This window comes from Parasteatoda tepidariorum, chromosome X1 (genome assembly GCF_043381705.1).
Source record: "Parasteatoda tepidariorum isolate YZ-2023 chromosome X1, CAS_Ptep_4.0, whole genome shotgun sequence".
Taxonomy (NCBI): domain Eukaryota; kingdom Metazoa; phylum Arthropoda; class Arachnida; order Araneae; family Theridiidae; genus Parasteatoda; species Parasteatoda tepidariorum.
Genome location: NC_092214.1, coordinates 35,237,901 through 35,259,924, shown reverse-complemented (window position 1 = coordinate 35,259,924; position 22,024 = coordinate 35,237,901). Strand labels below are relative to the sequence as shown.

General features: G+C 28.6%; 1 protein-coding gene across 2 annotated transcripts in view; it reads left to right on the top strand.

Moving 5' to 3' along the window:
• Positions 1-22,024, top strand: part of LOC107445938 (uncharacterized) — a 91,492-nt gene that overhangs the window by 49,363 nt on the left and 20,105 nt on the right. Inside the window, exons 1-8 of one of the 2 annotated variants that reach the window (XM_016060448.3) lie at positions 1,491-2,197; positions 9,049-9,103; positions 11,416-11,450; positions 12,031-12,223; positions 15,034-15,176; positions 15,305-17,182; positions 18,596-18,722; positions 20,196-20,444. In XM_016060448.3, coding sequence (XP_015915934.2) covers positions 2,091-2,197; positions 9,049-9,103; positions 11,416-11,450; positions 12,031-12,223; positions 15,034-15,176; positions 15,305-17,182; positions 18,596-18,722; positions 20,196-20,444 — 2,787 coding nt within the window. In that variant the 5' untranslated portion in view covers positions 1,491-2,090. Of the gene's footprint in view, positions 1-1,490; positions 2,198-9,048; positions 9,104-11,415; positions 11,451-12,030; positions 12,224-15,033; positions 15,177-15,304; positions 17,183-18,595; positions 18,723-20,195; positions 20,445-22,024 lie in introns of those variants that run through there. The other variant, XM_071187805.1, reaches the window with a different exon arrangement.

The window sequence follows — 22,024 nt, the reverse complement described above, 5'->3', positions numbered from 1 at the left end:
CTTTCTTCATTCTATTTTTGCTGATCTATTCATTGGGATTATTCGAGCTTAATTCTGAGTTTATGGGGATGTCAGAAAAACGTGCTTACTTTATAAAAGCATATATATATATATATATATATATANAGGATGAAATCATGACAATATATATATATATATATATATATATATATATACATTAAAATGATGTAAAAAATTGGATACCTTACAATTGAAAATTTTTTCGACTATTATTAAATTAATTAATAAAAGTATACAAAATGTTCACTAAAAGTTTTTTTTTTTTTTTGCATGGAATTATCTTCGGATAAGCGAATTTTATAATTGTGTTCAAAAATTTTTCAATTCGCTTAAAAAAATTATTGAGATACAGCGAAATACGCAAAAAGTAAAATTATCATTAGGGGGTGATAATTTGGGTCCACTCTCCGACCAAACTATTGTGACCATTTTTTCCAGATTGCGGCTATCCCCATTCGGAAATCCAAATGCATCGAAAAAAACGTATGTTTATTCAGAGAAAGTACGTTTTTGTGTGTGATTTCGTCTGCACTGATTAATTAGCATATCTGAAGTCACCCCCCCCGAACCATTAAGATTGAGTCCTAGAACGTGAAGATCCGATCGTTAGATCAAAAGTTATTCAGAGTGGTCCGTTTTTTTTATTTATTATTCCTTGTTTTATTCTTGCTCACTGTACGTTACTTAGACAACAGCAAGAGAGTATCCCCTATCTTGTTATTTTTGATTGAACTATGTGTAACTTGTACTATGTGTAATACTCTTAAACTATGTGTAAAATTATCTATTCACTTTAGCAAAAAAAGGGAAAAAAATAATAATAGTAATAATAAAAAATAAGTAAATAAATAAAAAATAATTTCTATTTATATTAAGTTATGATTTTACTTTGAATATGGGAAGTATGAAAAAAAAATTAATTCGGAGAAAAGCTCATATAAATCAAGTTTTAGTTTATTTGTATTTCATATTTATAGTGAGTAAACTACTCTTTATTATTTAATGATGAAGTGTATGTTAGATTCTTAAGAAAATTCAGGTTATTTGTAATTCTATTTAAGCTATTATCACAAATCTTCAATATATCAATAGTTTCTATTTTTGTAGAAAAATCGTTTTATTTTTCTGAAATATAAAGATTGAAGTTTTTTTTTAATTTTTATTTATTTAGTTATTTATTTACATAAACTACTTGTAACTCGGCTCTTTTTTAATTTAAAATTTGCAGTCTTCAGAATTTTTCTAACTAATACCCCTGAAAGTCCATATTTGAAAACTTTCATTTTATTTGCATTTCAATTTTGAAACAGATATTATTATTTCATTGATAAATAAATGATAAATAAACATTCTAGATTTTCAATAAATGTCACTTCAACCTGACTTTTCTGTAATTTTGTTCGAGGAATAAAAATCGTATCATGTTGACAAAGTTAGCAGTTAAAAGAACACCCACAAGAACAAAAAAAATAAATTTATCATCGTCACCCTCTTGTGAACTCAGTTCATTAAGTCCTACCTGGAGTGAAAAATGGACTCGTCCCATCTCGTTGCTAAGCGACGGTAGCTGCCATTTCCCCGGTTCTGCTCCAAACCTACGCTTTCTGCAGGGATACAAATCCTAACAGTCTAAGCTTGTATGCAATTTGACGCTAATGCTTACGTAATGTAATAAGCTATATTAGTTATAGTTTAGTTATTTTGATCAAATATCAACGATTCTTAATATATCTTTCGCTGTTTTCTTTGATCAAATATCATCTATTTTTAATATATGTTTCTATCTTTAACTTCATAGGACTTTTTTTATCCCAAATTTTTTTTTTAAAGAAAAGATTCTTTTAAAGTAAAGTTTCAATTTTTTAAAACGATAATTGTTTTATTTGTGTAATTTTTAAATCTATATGGCCAAAAAACGAAAACGGAATTCGTTTTTTAATTCTACAATATTTACCATGCCGTGAAAGTTTTTGTTAATTAAAATTGAGATAAAAATTATAAAATTAGTTGTTAAAGTATTGTTAGAAGAATTTTTTGTTTCACAATTTTGAAACAATATCAGCCATCGCATGCTTGAACCCTTGTGTTATGAACCAGTGTGCTGTTGGACAAATTCATATACTTCATATGAATTTGCTGGAGATCAGGAATATTTTAATTATCTATTCCCATGTCCGTAAGTATTTTAATTAATTTATGCATGTTTTTTATTAAGAATTTATTTGTTTTTTAATAAAGATAGTATTTTAATGCCCTCAAATTCTGCAAAAACCTGTAAGTTTTTGAATAAGTTTGTTGCATTAAAAATATTTCCTATTTCAGCTAATAATCATATTATAAATAAAATTTAGTAAAAAAAACTAATTAAACATGTAAAAATAATCCTACATAATTAATATTTTATCTTAATGTCATTGTTTGTTTACGATCGCGCACGTGTTCTTTGTTTACTGTTTACTTCTTCATTGCATTAGCACAACCTTCAAAGTACTTAGCGATATATCATTTGCTTTGCAATTGATCTTGCATATATCATTAAAAATGCGGATAAGTTTTAAATTCTATTTTAAAATTAATTACATATTTTTTAATATATTGGTTACCTTTAACTGGCTAACAATGGATATTGTTGATATTTTTTTTAAATGACTAATTAAAAAAATATTTTTGAATTATTCCCTTTTTTGCACATTTGTTTTTATATTTTATTTCTCTTTTAGTCAGTAGAATTTACTTCATTGCCGTTAGTAGCATGTCTTATTTGATTTCTGTTTTGTCAGTAGCTAACAATACATGAACAATTTAATTATGTATAATTTACAATAAATATGCAATTTAATATCTATATATAATTTATTAAATATATAGTTTATTAAATATATAATTTAATAAATCTAAATAGACGTGTTATCTACTACGAAAGAAACCGGTAATAAATATTTTGTTACTATTTTTCAAACGCTGATAGAACACTCAGAGGAAAATTTTTCTCTTTGCAATTAAAATAAATATTAATCAATAAATTAATATTAACGTCTTGTATTTGCTTTTGCATCTTTTCGTTTCATTTTGCTTTTATTAAAACAAACAAGGTATTTTATTAATAAAATGTCAAATTTAAAATAATAAATTAATAAAAATTTGAAACAAAAATTATTTTTGTTCGATGACACACTTGGCTGTTTGCTACTTATCTACCTTTATTATGAGTTTCCCGAATTTCATTTTTAAAATCGTTTTTTTTTTAAATACTTTCTTTTAAAAATTTCTTATGTTTTCATATCTAATGTCGCAATTATATATTGCATTACTAAAACAAATGAATTTGACCTAATTCGATATAATTTATACACTTAACGTGCATTTTTTGCTAATAATTTTTTTATTATCTAATATTGAAATATTTAAAACAATTGCAGTTAAAATACAAGTTTGTTTTTTGTATCATTTTAACTCTATCTCAATCTTATACCTCACCTTCTCTCAGAAACCGGTCTGCGATGAGAAAAAGGAGGAGGAGGGCCAAGAAAGTAGCATTCTTTAAAGGAGCTCTTAATCTTATTTATTAGTCCAGATGAAATTTTTCAAGAATATTGCTGTGTTGTGTATATAAAGTCAAGGAATTCCTCCCCTCTCTTGGGGGTAATCGAAACACGATAAGACGTGCTTGGAAGAAAAGTCTAAAAGATAAATTGCGGCAGGAATTGTGGCTAGGAATATTGGTTTGAGTTTGATTCTAATTGGAGGGGAGGGGGTGCCAAATTAGGGGGTCTAAAGATGCTAGTCGGTTTTTTGAACTCAGAAATGCCGTTTCAAGTATGAAAATAATCCCCCCTTCTCTTTTATCATCTCTACTTTAACAGGTTCAATGTAGCTAAAATATGACAGATTTTGTTTTGCTCTGAAATCTTCATGAGTGGAGGTGAGGGGATTAAACTGAGGGATTAATCTTAATAGGTAATGTTGTAATAAATAACAGTAAATTGAATTTTGTATCCAGTGTGAAGAATGGAAGAAGGTAGTTTAAATTCCACTTTTTTAAGTTTTAATATAAAAAAAAAATATTTAAATAACCCTTTCGCTAGCAGTAGTTATTTCTGTTCCATAAGGTATCTTCATGAGGTAAAGTTTTTTCATGAGACAAACAACAATATTTTGTCAAAATAAAAATTAACTGCTTGGGCAATTGTGGAGGTAATCAACAGCAGGGCTTCTCAACAGTTTTTTATCCCTGCGGACCGGTCAACGTTTGATAGTTTTACCACGGCCCGCTGAGGAGGGGGGGTAGGAGGGAGGGGCGACGTTAGTTGTTTATAGTTTCGATTGTTTTGATTACAAAATTTTAATTTAATTGTATTTAAATATGCCTCTAAGTAAAATACAATAACATGATCGGTATTAGTGCGGCTATAGGTGACGTCAGCTCCCGGTTAAACTATCGTCTATAAAAAGTTGTACAACTCCGAAAAAATACACCACAGTTAATAAAATGGAAATAATTCAAAGTTCCTTGGGCGGCCGTGTACTTTTTGATCCACGGCCCGGGGGTTTGAGACCACTGACCAACAGGAGATGAACTCTAATGAATTTCAAGTCTTACTTATCCCATCGAATTATTAGGAAATATCTGCGGGGCTAAAAGGGTTAAGAAATCCTTCAAAACCTTCAGCACAAATTATTAATAGCTAAATAATTCTTAATAAATTAATTAATAAGCTAATTAATTAATTAAAGTCAATGAATTTTTTTTTAAAAATTTATGAATATTGGTTTAGATTAGGTTTATGATACTGATTGGGATGCAATTAGGTATAAAAACAGAGTCTGAGGTTTTTCGTTTAATTCTGATTTCAGAGGGACTATAGCTATCTGTTAAGATCTGAAGACATAGATGTACCTGTCAAGTATTACGATTTCACAGAAATTTTCTATTATTAAGTTGTATTGTGAGAGTAATAAGTGTTCGAATTTTTCTTTTCTTAATTTCGATAGCCTTATCACGTGATAGTATGGCTGTCAAGTTTTCCACGTTTTTGAGTTTTTTTATAAGTCACTGTGGCCAAAATATTTTTAAATCTTATCAATTAAAATAAAAAATAAATACTTAAGTATAGATTTTGCTACCACTGAAAAAAAAATCTTCCTTCTTAAACGAAAAGTTGGCAGCTATAGAGATATTTTAAAATATGTCATTTGATGATACCATGATGATACCGCTAGCTCAATACTGGTATATTTATTTTCCTACTCACAAATTTGCGAGACAGTCGTTATTTCAAAATTCATTTAGGGGGAAATACTTCATTTTTAAAATGAACTACTTATTTGATACTAGCTTTCAAAATTATTTATAATGAAAATAAAAAATTTTTGTAGGTCTTCTTAATCTATATTTTTTGTAAAGTAACTAACGAAATAGAAGATTGCATTTTTCTAATTAAATGTAAATAACGAATGCTATTAAATGTCAACACTTTTTAAGTCTAAATATTTTTAGTAATCTATATATATGTTCATGAATTTTCATCAATTTTATTCGACAGATAAACGTGAAATAAATATTGCACAAATGCAAATTAAAGAATGACTTTGCGGTTGGGAATTCCTAAAAACTTATTCTTATTTTCATTTCATGACTTATTGAATCTAACGTATCGTTTCTTATTTTTGATGTATCAGTATTTCGCCGTCTACAGCATATTTCGTGGATTATAAATTTCGTTTTGTCAGTTGATAAATAGCTGATGTAAAACCTAATTATTTCTAGATTTTGATGTGTCAGCAATAATATGAGAAGTAGGCTAATGATGAAGATCAACCTTATTATTTTTAAACCAAAACTATCTAAAGAAAGGAAAAACTATCTAAAGATCAGTTAAAAATATTTAGTGTGAAACTTATAAATTATTCATCATTGAAATCATTATTTTTTTCCTTGAACTCTTGAATAAGTTTTGGCACTTTTAAGGTGTATATATATACACCTTACGTCTTTGAATTTGGGGTATTTTTAAAGTAGATAGATATAAATAATTAAAAATACCAAAAATAATAAAGTGTTTAAGTTTAATATTTACATTAATGTTAACATATCTTAATGCTGATGCATTTATGTCAAAATATATATAAAACGTTTTATGCTAATTTTGATTCTCTACATAACACTTTCTACTTTCGATTCTCTACATAATACAAGGTGTTCCGTACTCACCGCCTGTAATAAATATTATTTCGAATTGAAAACTTTTTATTATTGTAATAAATATGAAAATATTGCATATTTGTTTCTCAAGTTGGGATTTAATTTGGAAGTTCTTGTATAGTGACCGGAAATAACTTGTTACAATGTATATTGCTACTTCCTCTATGTTCTTATCTGTCTTTCGCTGAGGATCTTAATTTAGTAGATACCTCGTCTCTTATCTTGTTGTCAGCGTATTAGTCTATTTTGGCGAATAAATAATCGTTTCAAAATATTTTATTCCTAGTACGAAGGATGTTTATTTTCCTTTTATTATTTGCACCATCGATGAATATCAACAGTTCTGGGGTCATCTTATACTGCGTTTAGGAGCGCGATATCGTTTTTGAAATATGCATTTCTTAAAACAAATAAGTGACTAAATATAAATAAATAAATAAAATAAATAAATAAGTGTAAATAAACAAAATAATAATAAAATTTCAAGTGGAAATAGGCGCTTATCAATAAATGAATCAATTTAATAATAAAGATACTTCGTCTTTTTTTTTTTTTTTTTTTTTGTTAAGATTGCTGCCGTTTTATTTTAAATTGAAAATTAAGTTGGATAACAAACAATAAATAATTTATATGAAAGAAATGAGGGGAAAATATGCGTAAATATTAGAGACAACTATGAAAAGATATTTTTCATTTCATAGTTGTCTCTAATATTGAATAATTCTTCACTTAATAAAACAAAAGATGAATTAAAAAAATTAAAGGCGGTGAATATAAATAGAATTTAAATTTAACTCTTTATTTTCAACTATCTATAATTACATTTTCTTCAATAATTTCATTTCCATCTATTTTTTCTATCTGCGAACTGTAACAGCTCTCATTTACTTAATAAGAAAAAAAATGTTTTATTTTGTTTGAAATTTTGGTATACATTAATATTCTTGTTTTGTAAATCAAATTTTGCTTAAATCGGAAAAAAAGAAAAAACTGTATAGTTTTCCTTGAAACTCATTTTTAGAATTTAAAGATAAGAGTAATTAAGTGAAAGATGTTCGACTTTAATGCTGACTGCAGAAATCACATTTAGCTCATTTCCAAAACATTTGTAATTAACTATTTTCTTTTATTTACAAAAAACGAGTTAGATTTATGACCTAAATGTTTGATAAAATGCGCAATTTCAAGATTGTCTTTATGATAGCAATGGACAATAATTAAAGTAGTAATGAACAATAATTAAAGTTCTTCGTATTATTAAAGCTCGCTTATCAAATCGTGCTTTTTGCAATCGATGATGCACTATTTTTAATTGTTTGACTAAATTATTATTATACTGGAAAAGTGACGTAACTAAGCAAAGATTTCGATTTAACTTTTGTGACACGCTTTTTTTATGCTACTTCAATTATTTAAGTTTTAGTAATTATCATTTTATTTTATTTTTTTCTGACGTTCTTTATTAAAACATGTTTAAAAGATTTATGGAATTTAGCAGTGTTTTTAAATTACAAAGCTACCATTGTAGGATTTCATATTTATTTATTCGTTCTACTGGCGTCGTTTAAGATGAAATTTGGGTATGTTTACTAATCCTTTACAATATTTTTTATCATTAAAACGGACCCTTCTTAAAATAGTTAATTCTTAAAATCCCTTCATTAGGACCCTTCACAAAATATTTCATTGTGAAACAGTCGCTTAACATACCTTTTGAAAAACAGTGTCAATGATTAATTCCTTCCTATTGCTTCTTAAGACATAATTATGCATTTTTTTTCATCCCAAAACGGGAGCTTATTTTCACATAAGCATCTTGAAAAGCTAACTCTAAATAGTAATTTTATTTATTTTTTTCATAATACTGTGTACATGTAAAGGTGATCATCTGTCTTCTTTTTCCTCTCCTTGTACATATTTAATGAGTTGCATTCTGTCGGGCTCTAACCCGAATTGTTCCTTAGACACTGTAATCATCGTTTTAAAATTGTGTTTTATTTCTTTATGTTCCTTATAAGTCAAAATCTGACTTGAATTGCTGTTATTTCTGTACATTTGTTTTTCTTAATAAACTATTAGGGGGACCAGAAAGTAATGTTGTTTCGGTGCATGTGATATTTTTTTAAGCAGAATTTCATAAAACCAACATATCCATCCTCGTTAGCAACAACCTTTCAATGTCGGATAGAAAATGAATTAGTTTTTAAGACTAACGAATATTTAATGAGTCCAAATGACGTTACTTTCCAGTCCCCCTGATATTTACAGCCTTCTGGTTGGGGTGGGACAATGGAGGGCAGTTGTTGCTCAGCATGCAGTGTATGGACTTCCTTAGCTTTATTTTACCCCGTTATTACAACATCAGGGATCCCCCTGGACTAAATCACAGATCAGCCTATCGACGGATAGTGTTGCCATCCATTGTGATATAGCCTTCACTTTCTAACGTCCTTTTCTCTCAAATTGATGCAGTCACGTGCGCGCACTTCGTGTCACCAGTATTCCCTGGATGCCCTTATGGGAGCGGGACAGGGTTAAACCGAGCTTTTCACATAAGCACAACATTAAGAGTAAATTTTTTTTTATAAAATTACGAATAGATTTTTCACATGTTCACATAAACTGACCTTTCACAAAAGGGCTGGAATGTTTAAAAACCCTGCATTAAAAGGACAAATTTAATTGTAAAGTATTTAAGTAAAAAAGAAATTGAAGAAAAAGATATTAAATTCATTACTTGAATGTTCTATCTTATTTATTTTCTATCTTGATCATTCTAGAGTACCAGATGATTTAGTTTCTAACCATGTTTTCTTTTATTTTAGTTATACATCTTCTCTACAAGATGACTTGGAGATGAGTGAAAGTGATGAAGAAGCGGTAAGACTGTCAGCTTTGAAAATCATTCATTCATTAAATACTATCCTGTTTATGTTGTGTCTTTAATGAAGTATGTTTCCCTTAACTATGCTTGGAAACAATTGTAATCTTAGTTTAAAACAATTTAAATACATTGTTTTCAACCAAGATTTCTAGAATACAGATAGAAGATATGAGTTGGTAGGATAGCAAAATTGGAAATATTTTCATAGTTCATTTTTGAAATATTTTTGGAATTTTTTTATTATTTTTTTATTCTTTAAATGCTTAAGAATTTAATAGAAGGCAACAATTTCAGCTCTTAGTGTGCCATTGAATGATCAAGCAACATCAAATCCTAATTAGTAAAAACCACCAATTTTATGAACGCAGAATAAAATTTTAAAGCATCAACTTAAAACATAATGTAACTAGGGAAATGAACGCTCTGCAGACTTTGTGGTGAGAGGATGAGAGTATTCTTAGCAATACCATAATCTTAAGAAGAAAGGAAAGTGTTCACCTAAAATTATGCATAGTCAGTGAGAGAGGTCCCACCTAGACTAACACATGAGCACACCCAGAGCTGTTTGAGGTCTTTTAATTTTTAAAAGTTGCATTAATACCATATAATAACAATGCAACAAGGTAGGTACATAACAATGTCCTTTATACAAGGTTGATGTATAATGTAACTGCAAGCATAAAATATTTTTTTATGGTTCCATTTTATGTTTTTTATTGAATTTTATCCCCACTGCTTAAATGCCATGCCTGATGGCAATTATTGTTATCATTTGGAACTTTACATAATAACTGAAAAGTTGATTGTGTGTAACTTTTGTTTTTATCACGAAATATAATAATTTTTATGCACAATTGTGCTATGTCTTAATAAATGAATAATTTTCTGAAAACTTTTTATCTTAATTATAACTATGCTGAGTAGTTATTCAGATTTTAGAATTAATGTTTGCTTTGGGAGGACAAAATAATTAATTTCCAAAAGCTTGGCAACAATACTTTTTGGTTGATTTGTACTATCAGTTGAATTTCTTAAATTTTTGCAGAGGTACATATAACATTGTCATGCATCAAAAGAGCTGAAAATTATACCAGGAAGGTATTCAATTAATCTGTTCTCCATAAATATATAGGGTGTTCTTTAACTACTGCCCTTAATGTATAATTTTAATCAAAGTATTCCCACAACAGCCTGCTGTGGGTCAGTTCATGGCTCCATAAGTCAGGGAGGGTAAGGGTTCGCAATTGCGTGAACAATGGCATGATTGTGATAATGGGGCCAGTATTACAAGCAGGTGATCTTTACTTCTCTGACTAGCTGGTACTCATTAATCTGAAGATGGGTAGGCTTCAAGCCACCACTGAAGATTGAACCCCAGTCCTTCCCAATGACAGTTCAAGTCCCTTTTAACCCCTTTAATTTTAAAATCAATATAAACAATGAAGTAAAAAATTTATACAAATTAAGAGTGGTGAAATAATATTTAAGAGAGGTTAAAGAGAAATATTCCATAAATATGATAATTCATTATTGATTAAAGTAATATTAATTTTAAAAACATTAAATCCTGTTTAGTTACCAGAAAAACAAAAAGGAGTTGAAAGGTATAATTAGAAATACCTTCAAGTTTTATTCAGCAATCATACTTGTTCTGAGGTTTTTAAGTTAATTAACAATTATTCATTAGATTTCCATGTCAGTTTTGTTTTTCTCTTCATTTCAATATATTAATTTGTGTTAACTAATGTGTATATTTTTTTAAAAGAAATATTTTTGTCAAGTGTTCTAAAAATATATAAATAAGAATAAGGGTGGTAATTATATACCACCCAATATATGGTCAATTCTTGCAATCTATTTTATTGTAATTGTACCCATATAAAGGCATTATTCTTATTATTTTCATTTTAACTGCTTTTTTTTTACCTTAAAGTTTTTTTAATAGTTTAATAAGCTTTATTAGTCTGAGCTAGATTCTTACAGTCAGCTCATGTGAAACAGTGATTTTATCTCTTTAACTCTTAAATTAGTTATTATATCACTCTGTTCTGTTGTTTAAGTGTCTTTTAATGTAGGTGTATAATTTTGTTAAGTTATTTTTTAACAAATTTGCACCTAACTATTTATAGTGACTCTAAATTTAACAAAAATAAACTAAATTATATTTCTAGTAATGTTTATTTTGTTGAATTTAGATTGAATAGTAACATTTGGTATAAACAATGCAATAATGAATTTTCTATAATCATTTTATATCCAATTCTGTATAATTTTTTATATGCGTGATACAATTTACATCTCCTTATAGGTGCCAGACAAAAAAGAAGATACTTCAGAATACCTGTAAGCATTAATATATGTTTTTTATTTGTGATGTGCATGCTTCATATACTTCTATTATTTTATATAATTGTTGCACTGTACTTTCATTATTTCATATACTAAATGTACCAACCTATTGCAATTTCTTTAATTTTGAAAATAAGAAAATGTATTACATATACCATATAAAATTTAGTATTTAACATAAATTTATTCTTGCTTAAACATTTTTTAATAGTGGTATAATAGTTATAAAAATAGTTGCTTTAAATGTTATATTTTGAGTATCCAAATATAAACAATAAAAGTATTGTCCTGTATATTCATTTCCTGTTATGAATGATATGCTACAAAACTAAATTTTAATTTACCAGAAATATACTTGATTATTTCAAACTGTTTGTCAGCTTTTAAGATGATTAAATTATAGTTCATTTTTTAAAAAAAAGTAAAGTATATGCTTGAAAGTAAAGCAGAAAATAAGCTTAAATGTCCTTAGCTTTATGTTACAATCTTTTTTTCTTAGTAGGATTTATTTTAGTCATTTTTATCACTTATGTGATCGTGATTATGCCTATTTACACTGTTATGCATATTTTAGAGCTGCTCCAAGCAATCCAGTAACAGTAAACAGTACTTCTCCATCTGCCCCAGTAAGCAGCACAAATATGGAAACAAATTCCGCTTCATCATCTAGCTCAGAGAGCGGAGACAGTGATTCAGATGATGATAGCTCAGAATCAAATAATTCAGATTCTTCTAGTGAGTCCTCTGATGAAGATACGTCGTCCATGGTAAAAAAATAATTAACTTATTGATAATTAATAAATTAGCTTATTACTTTAATTGCTTTGTATGAATTTCATTTCAATAATGCCTCAATTCTTACGACGTTTGTCACATCAGCTCATTTTGATGCTCAGGGATCTTGTTTGATTCACATGAATGCCGCTTTCCTAATAAACAACAAGAGTTTCTCACAACCTCTCCATAGTTCCTGGAAATGCAGCCTGTCATGAATTGCCTCTTGGTTACCATGGGTTTTCTTTCTTTGTTTTTCATCTTTATTTACTTTCAGTTTTTCTTGTTGGCAGCTCTACGTTTTCTATTTCAAATCCTGCTTTGTTTTCCTCATTCACTCCTGGGGAGTTTTGAGAATGGGTGTCTATTTTTGAGTGCTTGAACATGTAGACTTCTTTTCACTTTTATAATTTATGAAGCAAATTATATTATATGCCTTGAACCATGCTTGCTATTAGAGTTCTAAATCCGTCAGAAAAAAATTCTTTAACTTTCATGATGATTATTCAATATTTTTCAATTTAGGTGCCATATTTAAAAAAGAATTTCAAAATTTGCTGATGATGATAGCCAAAACATTTGGTTAATTATGTTTTTAAGAATTTAATAATATTCCAATGTTATAGAGTTGAAGCTGTTTATCTCAAACCTCTTTATCTCAAATACCTCTATACCTCAAAATTTCTAAAATCTCCTACATTTACTGTATAAAATCAATGTATTTTCCATATTGATGTCGAATTTTTTTTCCAAACTTCCGTTCCTCAAATTTCTAATAATAGAGCACAGATGTTAAAACTTTCTTTATCAGTAGAACTTGCAGACAGAGATGAATTTCAGGAACCCACAAGAAGTAGGGATGAACAAGTTGAGGGGTGTTTCTTGGAATTTCAATCACTATCCCTGCACTTCCTTAGACTTAGAAAGGAATACAATGATTCTGGCAGTAAGTGAGGGGTTAATGAGTAGTGACCACCAGGGGTTAGCTTTTCAACATAGATAAGAAAGCTAAGAAGAGAAATTCATTTTCACCTTAAAATTGCAACCAATGAATCAAAGGATAATTAAGAATTTTAAAGTGAACTATAGAAAACCGTTGGTACACAAACTTGTAGATGCCATCGGTGAAAAAAGTTCTCTTCCAAAAATAAAGATGTTAGATGCTATCAGAATTACTGTTTTGCCTGGAGAAATGTGTCTAAAAACTATCCAAAATGGTTTTAAAAAGCTGGTTTTAAGAATAGCTGTGAAGATGATGAACAAGAGGGTGAAGGCATCAGTAAAGAAGAAGAAACTGTTGACGCTGAAAATGCAGTGCCAGATTTGACAGAATGGAAAGCAATAAAATCTGGATTTAGTGTTGACATTGATTTTGAAGATTTTTACAAGTGGTCAACTGCCTGGCAACATGCGAAAATCATAGATAATGTAAAAGGAATACCCAGATGAAAAGGAAGAAGCTGAAGATCATATTGATGAACCAAAAGTGAATGCAAGAGATGTAGAAAAAGCAGTAGAATTCTAAATAGACTATTCTTGAATCCCGGAAAAATGTTGGTTATGAGGGATTTGTAACCTTACTTTCTAACCTTAAGAGAATAGTCGAAACAAATAAGATTATAGGTCAAAAATATTTGAAAAATTATTTTCAGTGTTAAATGTATGTTAAAAAATTCTATGTAAATTTATGTATGAGGTATAATTAATTTACAGAAATGCCTATTTTTTTTAAAACATTTGAAGCACTTGTATTAGAATTTCTTAATTAAATTTTCTAAAGTACCTGTATATCTTGAAACCTCTTAATCTCAAATTTTTAGCCATTCCCATGAGATTCGAGATAAACAGGTTCGATTGTATTAAATTTCCACTTGGATTTTTCCTTATTCAATGTAAGAATCATAATTAAAAATGCTGAAATTCCGCAAACAAATGATTTACTTTTTTCAGAGCTTTGACTATTTACCTTTTAGAGTCATATAAGAAGTTTTAGTGGTATAATGGCCTTTTTGCTATTTTAAAGATTCATTTTAAATTACAAATTAAAAAGCACCAAAATTCTCTTGTACTCATATATTAAGCTTTCAAAGTATTTTTTAAAAAGTATTTTTCTTTAAATGGTATTTTGTTTTAATGCATCCCAGAATATTTTTAAAATTGTTCATCAAAAATATATTCAGAAATCAATAGAATCAGTCCAAATATGGCAATCAATGTGTAATATTGGAAAATTTATTACAATATTACACATTGGTTGTCATAACAGCATTTTTCCATTTTTTTTATTAAAAAAAAATCATTTCATTATTTAATCAACTAAAATTTTTATTCCTAAAAACTATCACTATTAACTGTGATAAATCTTAATGTAAACATTATCCCATGTGCCAAATTTTTGCAAGTTATAATTTCAGCTGTACCAAATATTGCATCCACAAAATCTCATTAAGGCAATAATGATGTATCAAAATTCTTGTTCATTGTATTCTAACTAAACACTGTATATATCACCAGTATTGTCTGGATTTTGATGCCATTTGCATTTTTGTACTTAAGGCTAACTTCTCCCATTAAAAAAATAATAAGGTGCCTTTTTTTCTCTCCTGTCAACCAAGACAAATGTTTAAGAAAATAACATAGGTTAAGTACTTGTTTGATTATAAGAAATTAATTTTATTTTAAGGACATTTTGACTTTCATTAGTTTATTAATTTCCAGATTATGGTTATCAAATTTTCATATATCTTAAATGTTATTTATTGACTCCTATAATTATTACATTAAATATACTTTTCTGTCTTAGAAATGGGGCTTGTCCAATTTTGTTGATGAATCTAGAAGAAATCATTCTCCGGCATTCCGAAGTCTTGAAATGCAAAAACAACTGAATAGTGCAAAACCTGTTAGTAATGTTTGTGCTCTAACTGCTAAAGACAACTTCAGTCCGTAAGTGTACCATTTAAGCCTAATAAAAAAGTGAAATGTTTAATTTATAAATGAAATATTATTTTACCATCAGATAGCATGTATTAAAATTTTTTTTATATTAAATTGCGAATTGTCTTTTTTTTCAGTCCTGTTTCACAACCTCTGAGTGGTTTTATTGTTGCTGATACACCTGTAACTGCCAAAAGTGAGATTTTAAGTCCCATACGTTCCCCAGCTCATCCTGTTGTTGGTCCTCGAACGCCACCTTCTCCTACCAGCCCATTGAAGGATTTATCTGAAGGAGGCAAGAATAGTTCTAGTTTAAATGATTCGAAGTCAGAGCCCTCCGTTGAACCAAAATCATCGGATTCTGTTCTCGATACATCAAATGAAAATAAAACTCTATTATCAAGCACACCTATTTCCTGTGATGAAAATAAAGAAAATGCTGCTGTAGACACATCTTCTGATATCTTGAGTTCAGAAGTAGGTTCATCTCCATTAAATCATTCATCCACAGATGATAAAGTGGAGTCAAAAGATACTAGTAAGTCTAGTTCTGAGAAAGATACTTCTTATTCAGAAGCTAAATCATCTACTCCTACATCTGATGCTCCTGAATCCTCAAGTGAAAATTACTCAATTAAAACTCGTCAAAAAGGTGTGACTTCTACGAAGAAAAATAAACCTGCTAATCTAAAAAAGGCCACTAACAATAACCAAAATGATGAAGCGAATTCACCTCCAATTGCCAAGTTTAAACATCCGAGAGCTTGTAGAAAATCAACTGAAAAAATATCAGCTTCTCCATCTCCTGCAAAAACTGAACCAATTAAGGAGCCACCTAAAAAACGCTCAAAACCAGCAATAAAGCAGAAAGAGGTTCCTAGTCCTGAAAAGAACAAAACTGTGCAAAAGCCTTCAAGCAGCCCTAAGAAACCAACAAAAGCCAGTTTGAAACAAAAGGTTAAAGCCACTAAAGCAACATCTAAGACAAATACTGATGCGAAAAAGGCAGATCTGAAAAATAAGAAGAAAAAATTTGTTGTTGAAAATTTCCTTCAGAGTCCTACATCTATTAATGATACTAATTTATCTAGTTTACGTTCTCCTTCTCCTAGTCCAGACGATCTGCAAGCTTCAGAAATCAAAAAGCATTCTGACACAGTTGATAAACTAACGAATTCAAATCTCCCCACTGCTAAGAATGCTGTAAAGAGCAATTCTAAAGCAACAAATAAAGCAAAAGCTGGTGAAAAATTAAGAAGATCTGCTCGTTGTAGTGAGCGGGCTTCAAGTCTCAGTCAAAGTGAACCTCCAACTACCCCTAAACAAGGTGCTGAACACTCTTCCTCTTCAAGTGTATCTCAAGTGGAAACATCTACCCCTAAATCAAGTAGTGCCACGAACAAAAAGCCCCAGAAAAAGTTAGTCAAATCAAAATCTCATGTTGAGAATCTTCCAATTTCTATTGATCCTCCTTTGCAAATACTCTCTCCCATTCCTCATGAATCACCTCCAATTGCATCAACATCTGAATTAGGCAACCAGAAAAAAATCATGGTGTGCATTCCTTTGAGTAAATTGCTACGAATTCCTAGCGTTTTACATCTAATTCAAGAGCCTGATACTAGATTAACTTCTAAAAATCACTCTGTGAGTTCAGTGGAAGATGTTAAACAAAAGAAGGATCTGCCTTCAGAAAAATCTTCAAAAAATATTTCGAGCAAATGTTCGCAATCTAAAGACTTTAAAGATAAGCCTCGGACAGTTCAGGCTTCTAAGAATTGTAAAAAGAAATTATCTAACACTAAAAAAGATAATACTTCTAAACCAGTGTCTGAGAGTGCATCAAAAAATGCTTCCAGTGTAAATAAAAGTAGTGCTAAAGTTTCTGACAAAGTAATCTGTGATGTTGAAAATAAGCTTCCTAAAAAGAGAAAGTCTGAAGAGGATAGTAAACAGTTGTTGAAAAAGAAACCCAAGCTAACTTCTCGATCAACAGAAGAGAGAAAATCAAAAGAGTAAGTTCATTTAAACTTAAAAATATTTATATTTAATAAATATTTTATAAAAAATTTATATTTTAAGTAAAGTGTCAATAAAACATATTTTAAAAGGCAGACAAAGAAACCCTTATAAGGGAAATATCTATTACATTTATAAGGTTATGTAAAAGATTGTAAATGTCGTAATAGTGCAAGTTTATATTTAAATACAGTGAAACCTCGGCTAAACGGACACTCTTGGGAGCGATAAAATTATCTGCTTACGAGAATTGTCCGTTTATAGGAAAAGTACACAAATGACGAAGTTTAACTTCGTAATTTGTTTATAGAATAATTGCAATGATGTAGAGAAAGTTAAATAATCTACACTAACTATTTACAATGATATTTATTTAAATTTAAAAAAAAAATACCTTTTCAATACAAAAAGGTATGAAAACATTGGATAATTTTAGATGTAGCTACAGAAAAATGAGAATGTTTTTCCTATATACAAAGACATTTAAATTAGTCTTATGACACTAAATAGGCGCTTTGAGTCCTATGTCACTTCCTCAGAGGGTTTGATTATTAGGTTTACACCCCCTAACACCTCTCCCATCACTTGAAAGGAAACATGATAGTAAGTAAACCTCCCATTATGCACAGAAAAAAATAAAGCTGCAATGCATATCTGTGAAGCAGAAGGCTCTATAGAATTGTCATATCCAAAATTGACCATCTGTCAAATGTCTAAATAAATGTTTCATTTCTATGAGCACCTCAATGACTAGATTTCTGTTCTCTTTCTTAACTGTTAATGTAGTCTTAAATATAGTCCTGTGTTAAATATAGACTTTAAATTGATACTAAGTATAAAGGAATTTTTAGTGGGGATGAAAAATTGAGTGCATTTAAGGCATCATATCAGCTTGTGGCGTCTCACAGGGAGGATCTTCTAGATAAAAAGATCAAAAGATGCCCCTGTCTGAAATATTTCACATGAGCAGTATCATTTCCTCTCCTTTCTTTGCAAAGATAAAGGAAGATGAAAAGAGAATAATCGATTTTTTGGTAGGGAAATAGCTTAATATTTTTAGTTGTGGATAAGGTTAAAAAAAATTACAAGCTTTAAGAATGGTGGAAAGTTGCATATTTTTTCCCATAGATTTTGAAGTAGAAACAGTTTTTTTTATTCAAATTTAGAAAAATAGTTTGGCATGTAGAGATAGAAAGCGTTTCATGGCATGAGTGATTGTCCGTATCCAGTTACGGGAGTGTCTGATTTGTGGAGGATTTACATAATAGTTTGTTCATAGAAGATTCACAGGGAATTAAGAGTATGTCCATAATGAGAGGCATTCGTTTTGTAGGAGTGCTCATAACAGGAGGTTTCACTGTTGTTCCAAAATGTTTTTTATTTTTAACTTTCTCATCTTTCTTATGTAGGCAAATCAGTGGGATTAAAGTTGAATCAGCTGCTACTCAAAATGATGGTGGAGGAAAACCAAGGCCATTAGAACGATGTGATAGTGCAAGCAGCTTAAATTCATTGTGTAGCCAGAGAAGCTCAAAAGTACATATTATTAAATACTTATATAATAATGCATAAATTAATGCCAGTGTTATTTGAGGGAGGAACACTACTAGGATTGCTAAAAAACAATGTATTTTTCTTAAGCAAATTTATTAATTGACAAGCATTGTGGGCACAGCAAACAAAAACATATGTATCTGTACTATTTACATTTATCATTTTTTTAATTACATTTGAAGTAGTTAATTAGTTAATTAAAAAATTCCCAGAAACTAAATGCATGTATAGTCATTTATGTATAACTCTTTGAAAACATTTTCTAATAACAAATTCAATAATTGCCCCCCAATTTATATCCAGTTGTCAGTTTCATAAATTAAAATTTTTTTGGGTTGGGGAAGGAAATTCTTTTGACTGTAAATACTACCAAGATGAGCAAAAATTTGTAATTTTTTTCCTATTTTACGCGGGTGTTCTTTTTAAATTCTATTTCAAATACTATGTTTGCATTTATAAGCTATCAAAATAAGATTATATACAGGGTGTTTTGTATGTAATCCTTCTTTATATTCCCGCTTTATTATTCAATAAATAGAAATTCAACACATTTGTAAAAGTAGAAATTAAATATATAGGCAGCATATTAATTATTTAGTTGATCATAAGAAAACAAATTAAATCCAAGACTCTTTAATTCTCAGAAATCTCTGCTTGTTACCAGTGTTTATTTATTTTACCCTATTTAACTTAATAAGTTAATGGCTGTTTTTAAATTCATACTATTATGAATATTTTTTTGAATCACAACTTTGAGTTTAAAGTTTACTTTTTTAATTTAATGCAAAATCAAGAATTAAAATATGATATTAATTTGATAAAATTATTATTACATTTGAAACATCCTATCAATTTATTATGTCGGGGCTTATTAAATTTACATTTATCCACTCTTCATGTATTCTTTTTTTGTGGGTGTGACTCCTCAATGTATGCCCTCTTTTTTATAACTCATAAGCTGCCACTGATTTTATACCGTATCAAAGTATTATTTTGTATCAAAGAAATTCACTCAAACTGCTATGAATTAAATTCAGAGTAAAAATAAGCAACACTTTTCAACTTAGCTAAAATAACTAATTTTTTAAGTCACTTTATTGTCAGCAAAATAAAATATTAAGAAAATAATGTTTAAATATTGTGCAGAATCTGTGCAATATCAAACTGTTTGTTCAGCTGAATTCAATGAATGCCATTACTAATTTTTAAAATTTTTTTTTATGCAGTATATAGATGAAGCATTGAAAAAATCTTCGAATCAATATTAGAAATCACAGGAGTATAATTTAAACTATAATTTCATGTGTCTAGTTTCCCAATGCATTCAGGTTTTAAAATGTAAAAAATTCACCAAGAAATATTTTATTTCTGAAATTGTAATTTAAAATATATTTTTATCTTTTGATTTATGTTAACGGGAAATTTAAACATATTTTAAATTGTAAATTGTTTTAGTCCTCAAAAGAAAAGAAAGATTCTGTGATGCATGACTCAAAAAGACTTAAAACGTCTGTATCATCTGCAGTCCCTGTTAAACAAGAAATCAAGCAAGAAAAAGAGGATCGATCAAAATTGCACATAAAAAAGGAACCAATTTTACCTCTTGATAAATGTATGAAATCCAGGGATAAATCTTCTATTGCTGACATTGATTGTAAGGAAAAGGGAGATTCTTGGAGTGATAACCTTAACTCATCTAGTCAGGTTTGTATTGTTTTAAATGTGATAAAACTGACCTGTTATCTATGCACTTTGAGACAAAATATTATAGAAAACTGGTTTTTTAACATATAAATGCTCACAACATTATAAAATCAAATTCACAATTATTTTAAAATATGCTTATTTCAGAATTTCTGTACAAAATTAGGTTCTCAAGCTTAAATTCCTATAAAAATTGTGTGTTTCATAAAGGCATAGAAAAGTTCGATTTTGAAAATTAAAATGGTTCTTTTTACAAAGATTTCAAATATTGATTTAAGTTTATTGAGTTTTTTTCTAATTATTAGTTTTCTGTCAATTGTAAATATTTTGACTAATATGGATTGAGGTGAAAAGATGGCCAAATGGTCAAAGAAAAAAAAGACAAAATTCATGGCAATAACAAACAAAGTACCAAACTTACTGCCGCTAAAAATAAAAGATTATATTTTGAAAATGTTGATCAGTTAAAATATTTTAGAGCAATTATATAGTGAGAAAGGTATAAAAAACAGAAATAATAAGTTTTTAAAAAATTATCTACTATTTATTTATGTTGTATTTTAGCGCTAAAATAAGCAGTTAAAGTAATATAGCTTAAAATGTCTTTATCATATTTATCAATGGTTCTGTCTCTTTTTACTTATTAATTTCCTCCATTTTATCATCACTAATATATATAATTATTTTTCTCCAGTTTTTTTCTTTTGTTATTTTTACATGTAAAATGGAGTGTATTTTTGAATTCGATCCATTGATTTGACTGAAGAGGCAAGTTGCATGCTGGAGCAAATTAGGCTCAGTCATTTAAAAAAAAAAAAAAAAAAAAACACGAAATTTTTTTTCATGTAACAAAACTAGCAACTTAACTGTAACAAAACTAGCAAAACTTTTAATAAACTTTATCTTCTCTTATTTTTGATAAAACAAGATTTTAAGTTGCAATCATATAAGTTTGAGGAGTTAACAGCAATTAAATAAAATATTTAAGATCTTTCTCTCAAACCATTGAGATTTCATATTAATATGAGCAATTCCCATCATTAGCTTGTAAGATTTTTCATATTAGGCATTATGTAGTTTGGTACACTTTTCTCCGTGTTTAAAATATTTTGGGCTCTCCAATATGGAGGAGCATATATTTATTAATTTTAATGTGCATTATTTGCCAAATCAAGATATTTTTCAAATCAAGGAATTTTGTCGCAATAAGCTGTCATCTTTTATCTTCTAAGAGACAGAGAAATTTACAATCAGAAAATACCTCCAATCATTGTTTAAAATTGTAATTGTATACAAAGGTGCATTTGTTATAAATATTTTATAAGGTTTAATTTTCATGAAAAAAAATACACACAAATTTTTTTGTTATTAGTACAGCTTATAATAGTAACACAATCCAAATCCTAAACTTTCTTTCTATAATAAAATTATTGACATTCTTTAATGTAAAAAGAATTGATTCATTTTATAAAGACTGGGTTTTGTAAAGTCTCTTTAATAAATCAGTTTAGTTAAAATAAAGTTAATAAATGTAAACGGAATAAATGTAAACAGAAGTTAAATATAAGGTATAGTAAGTA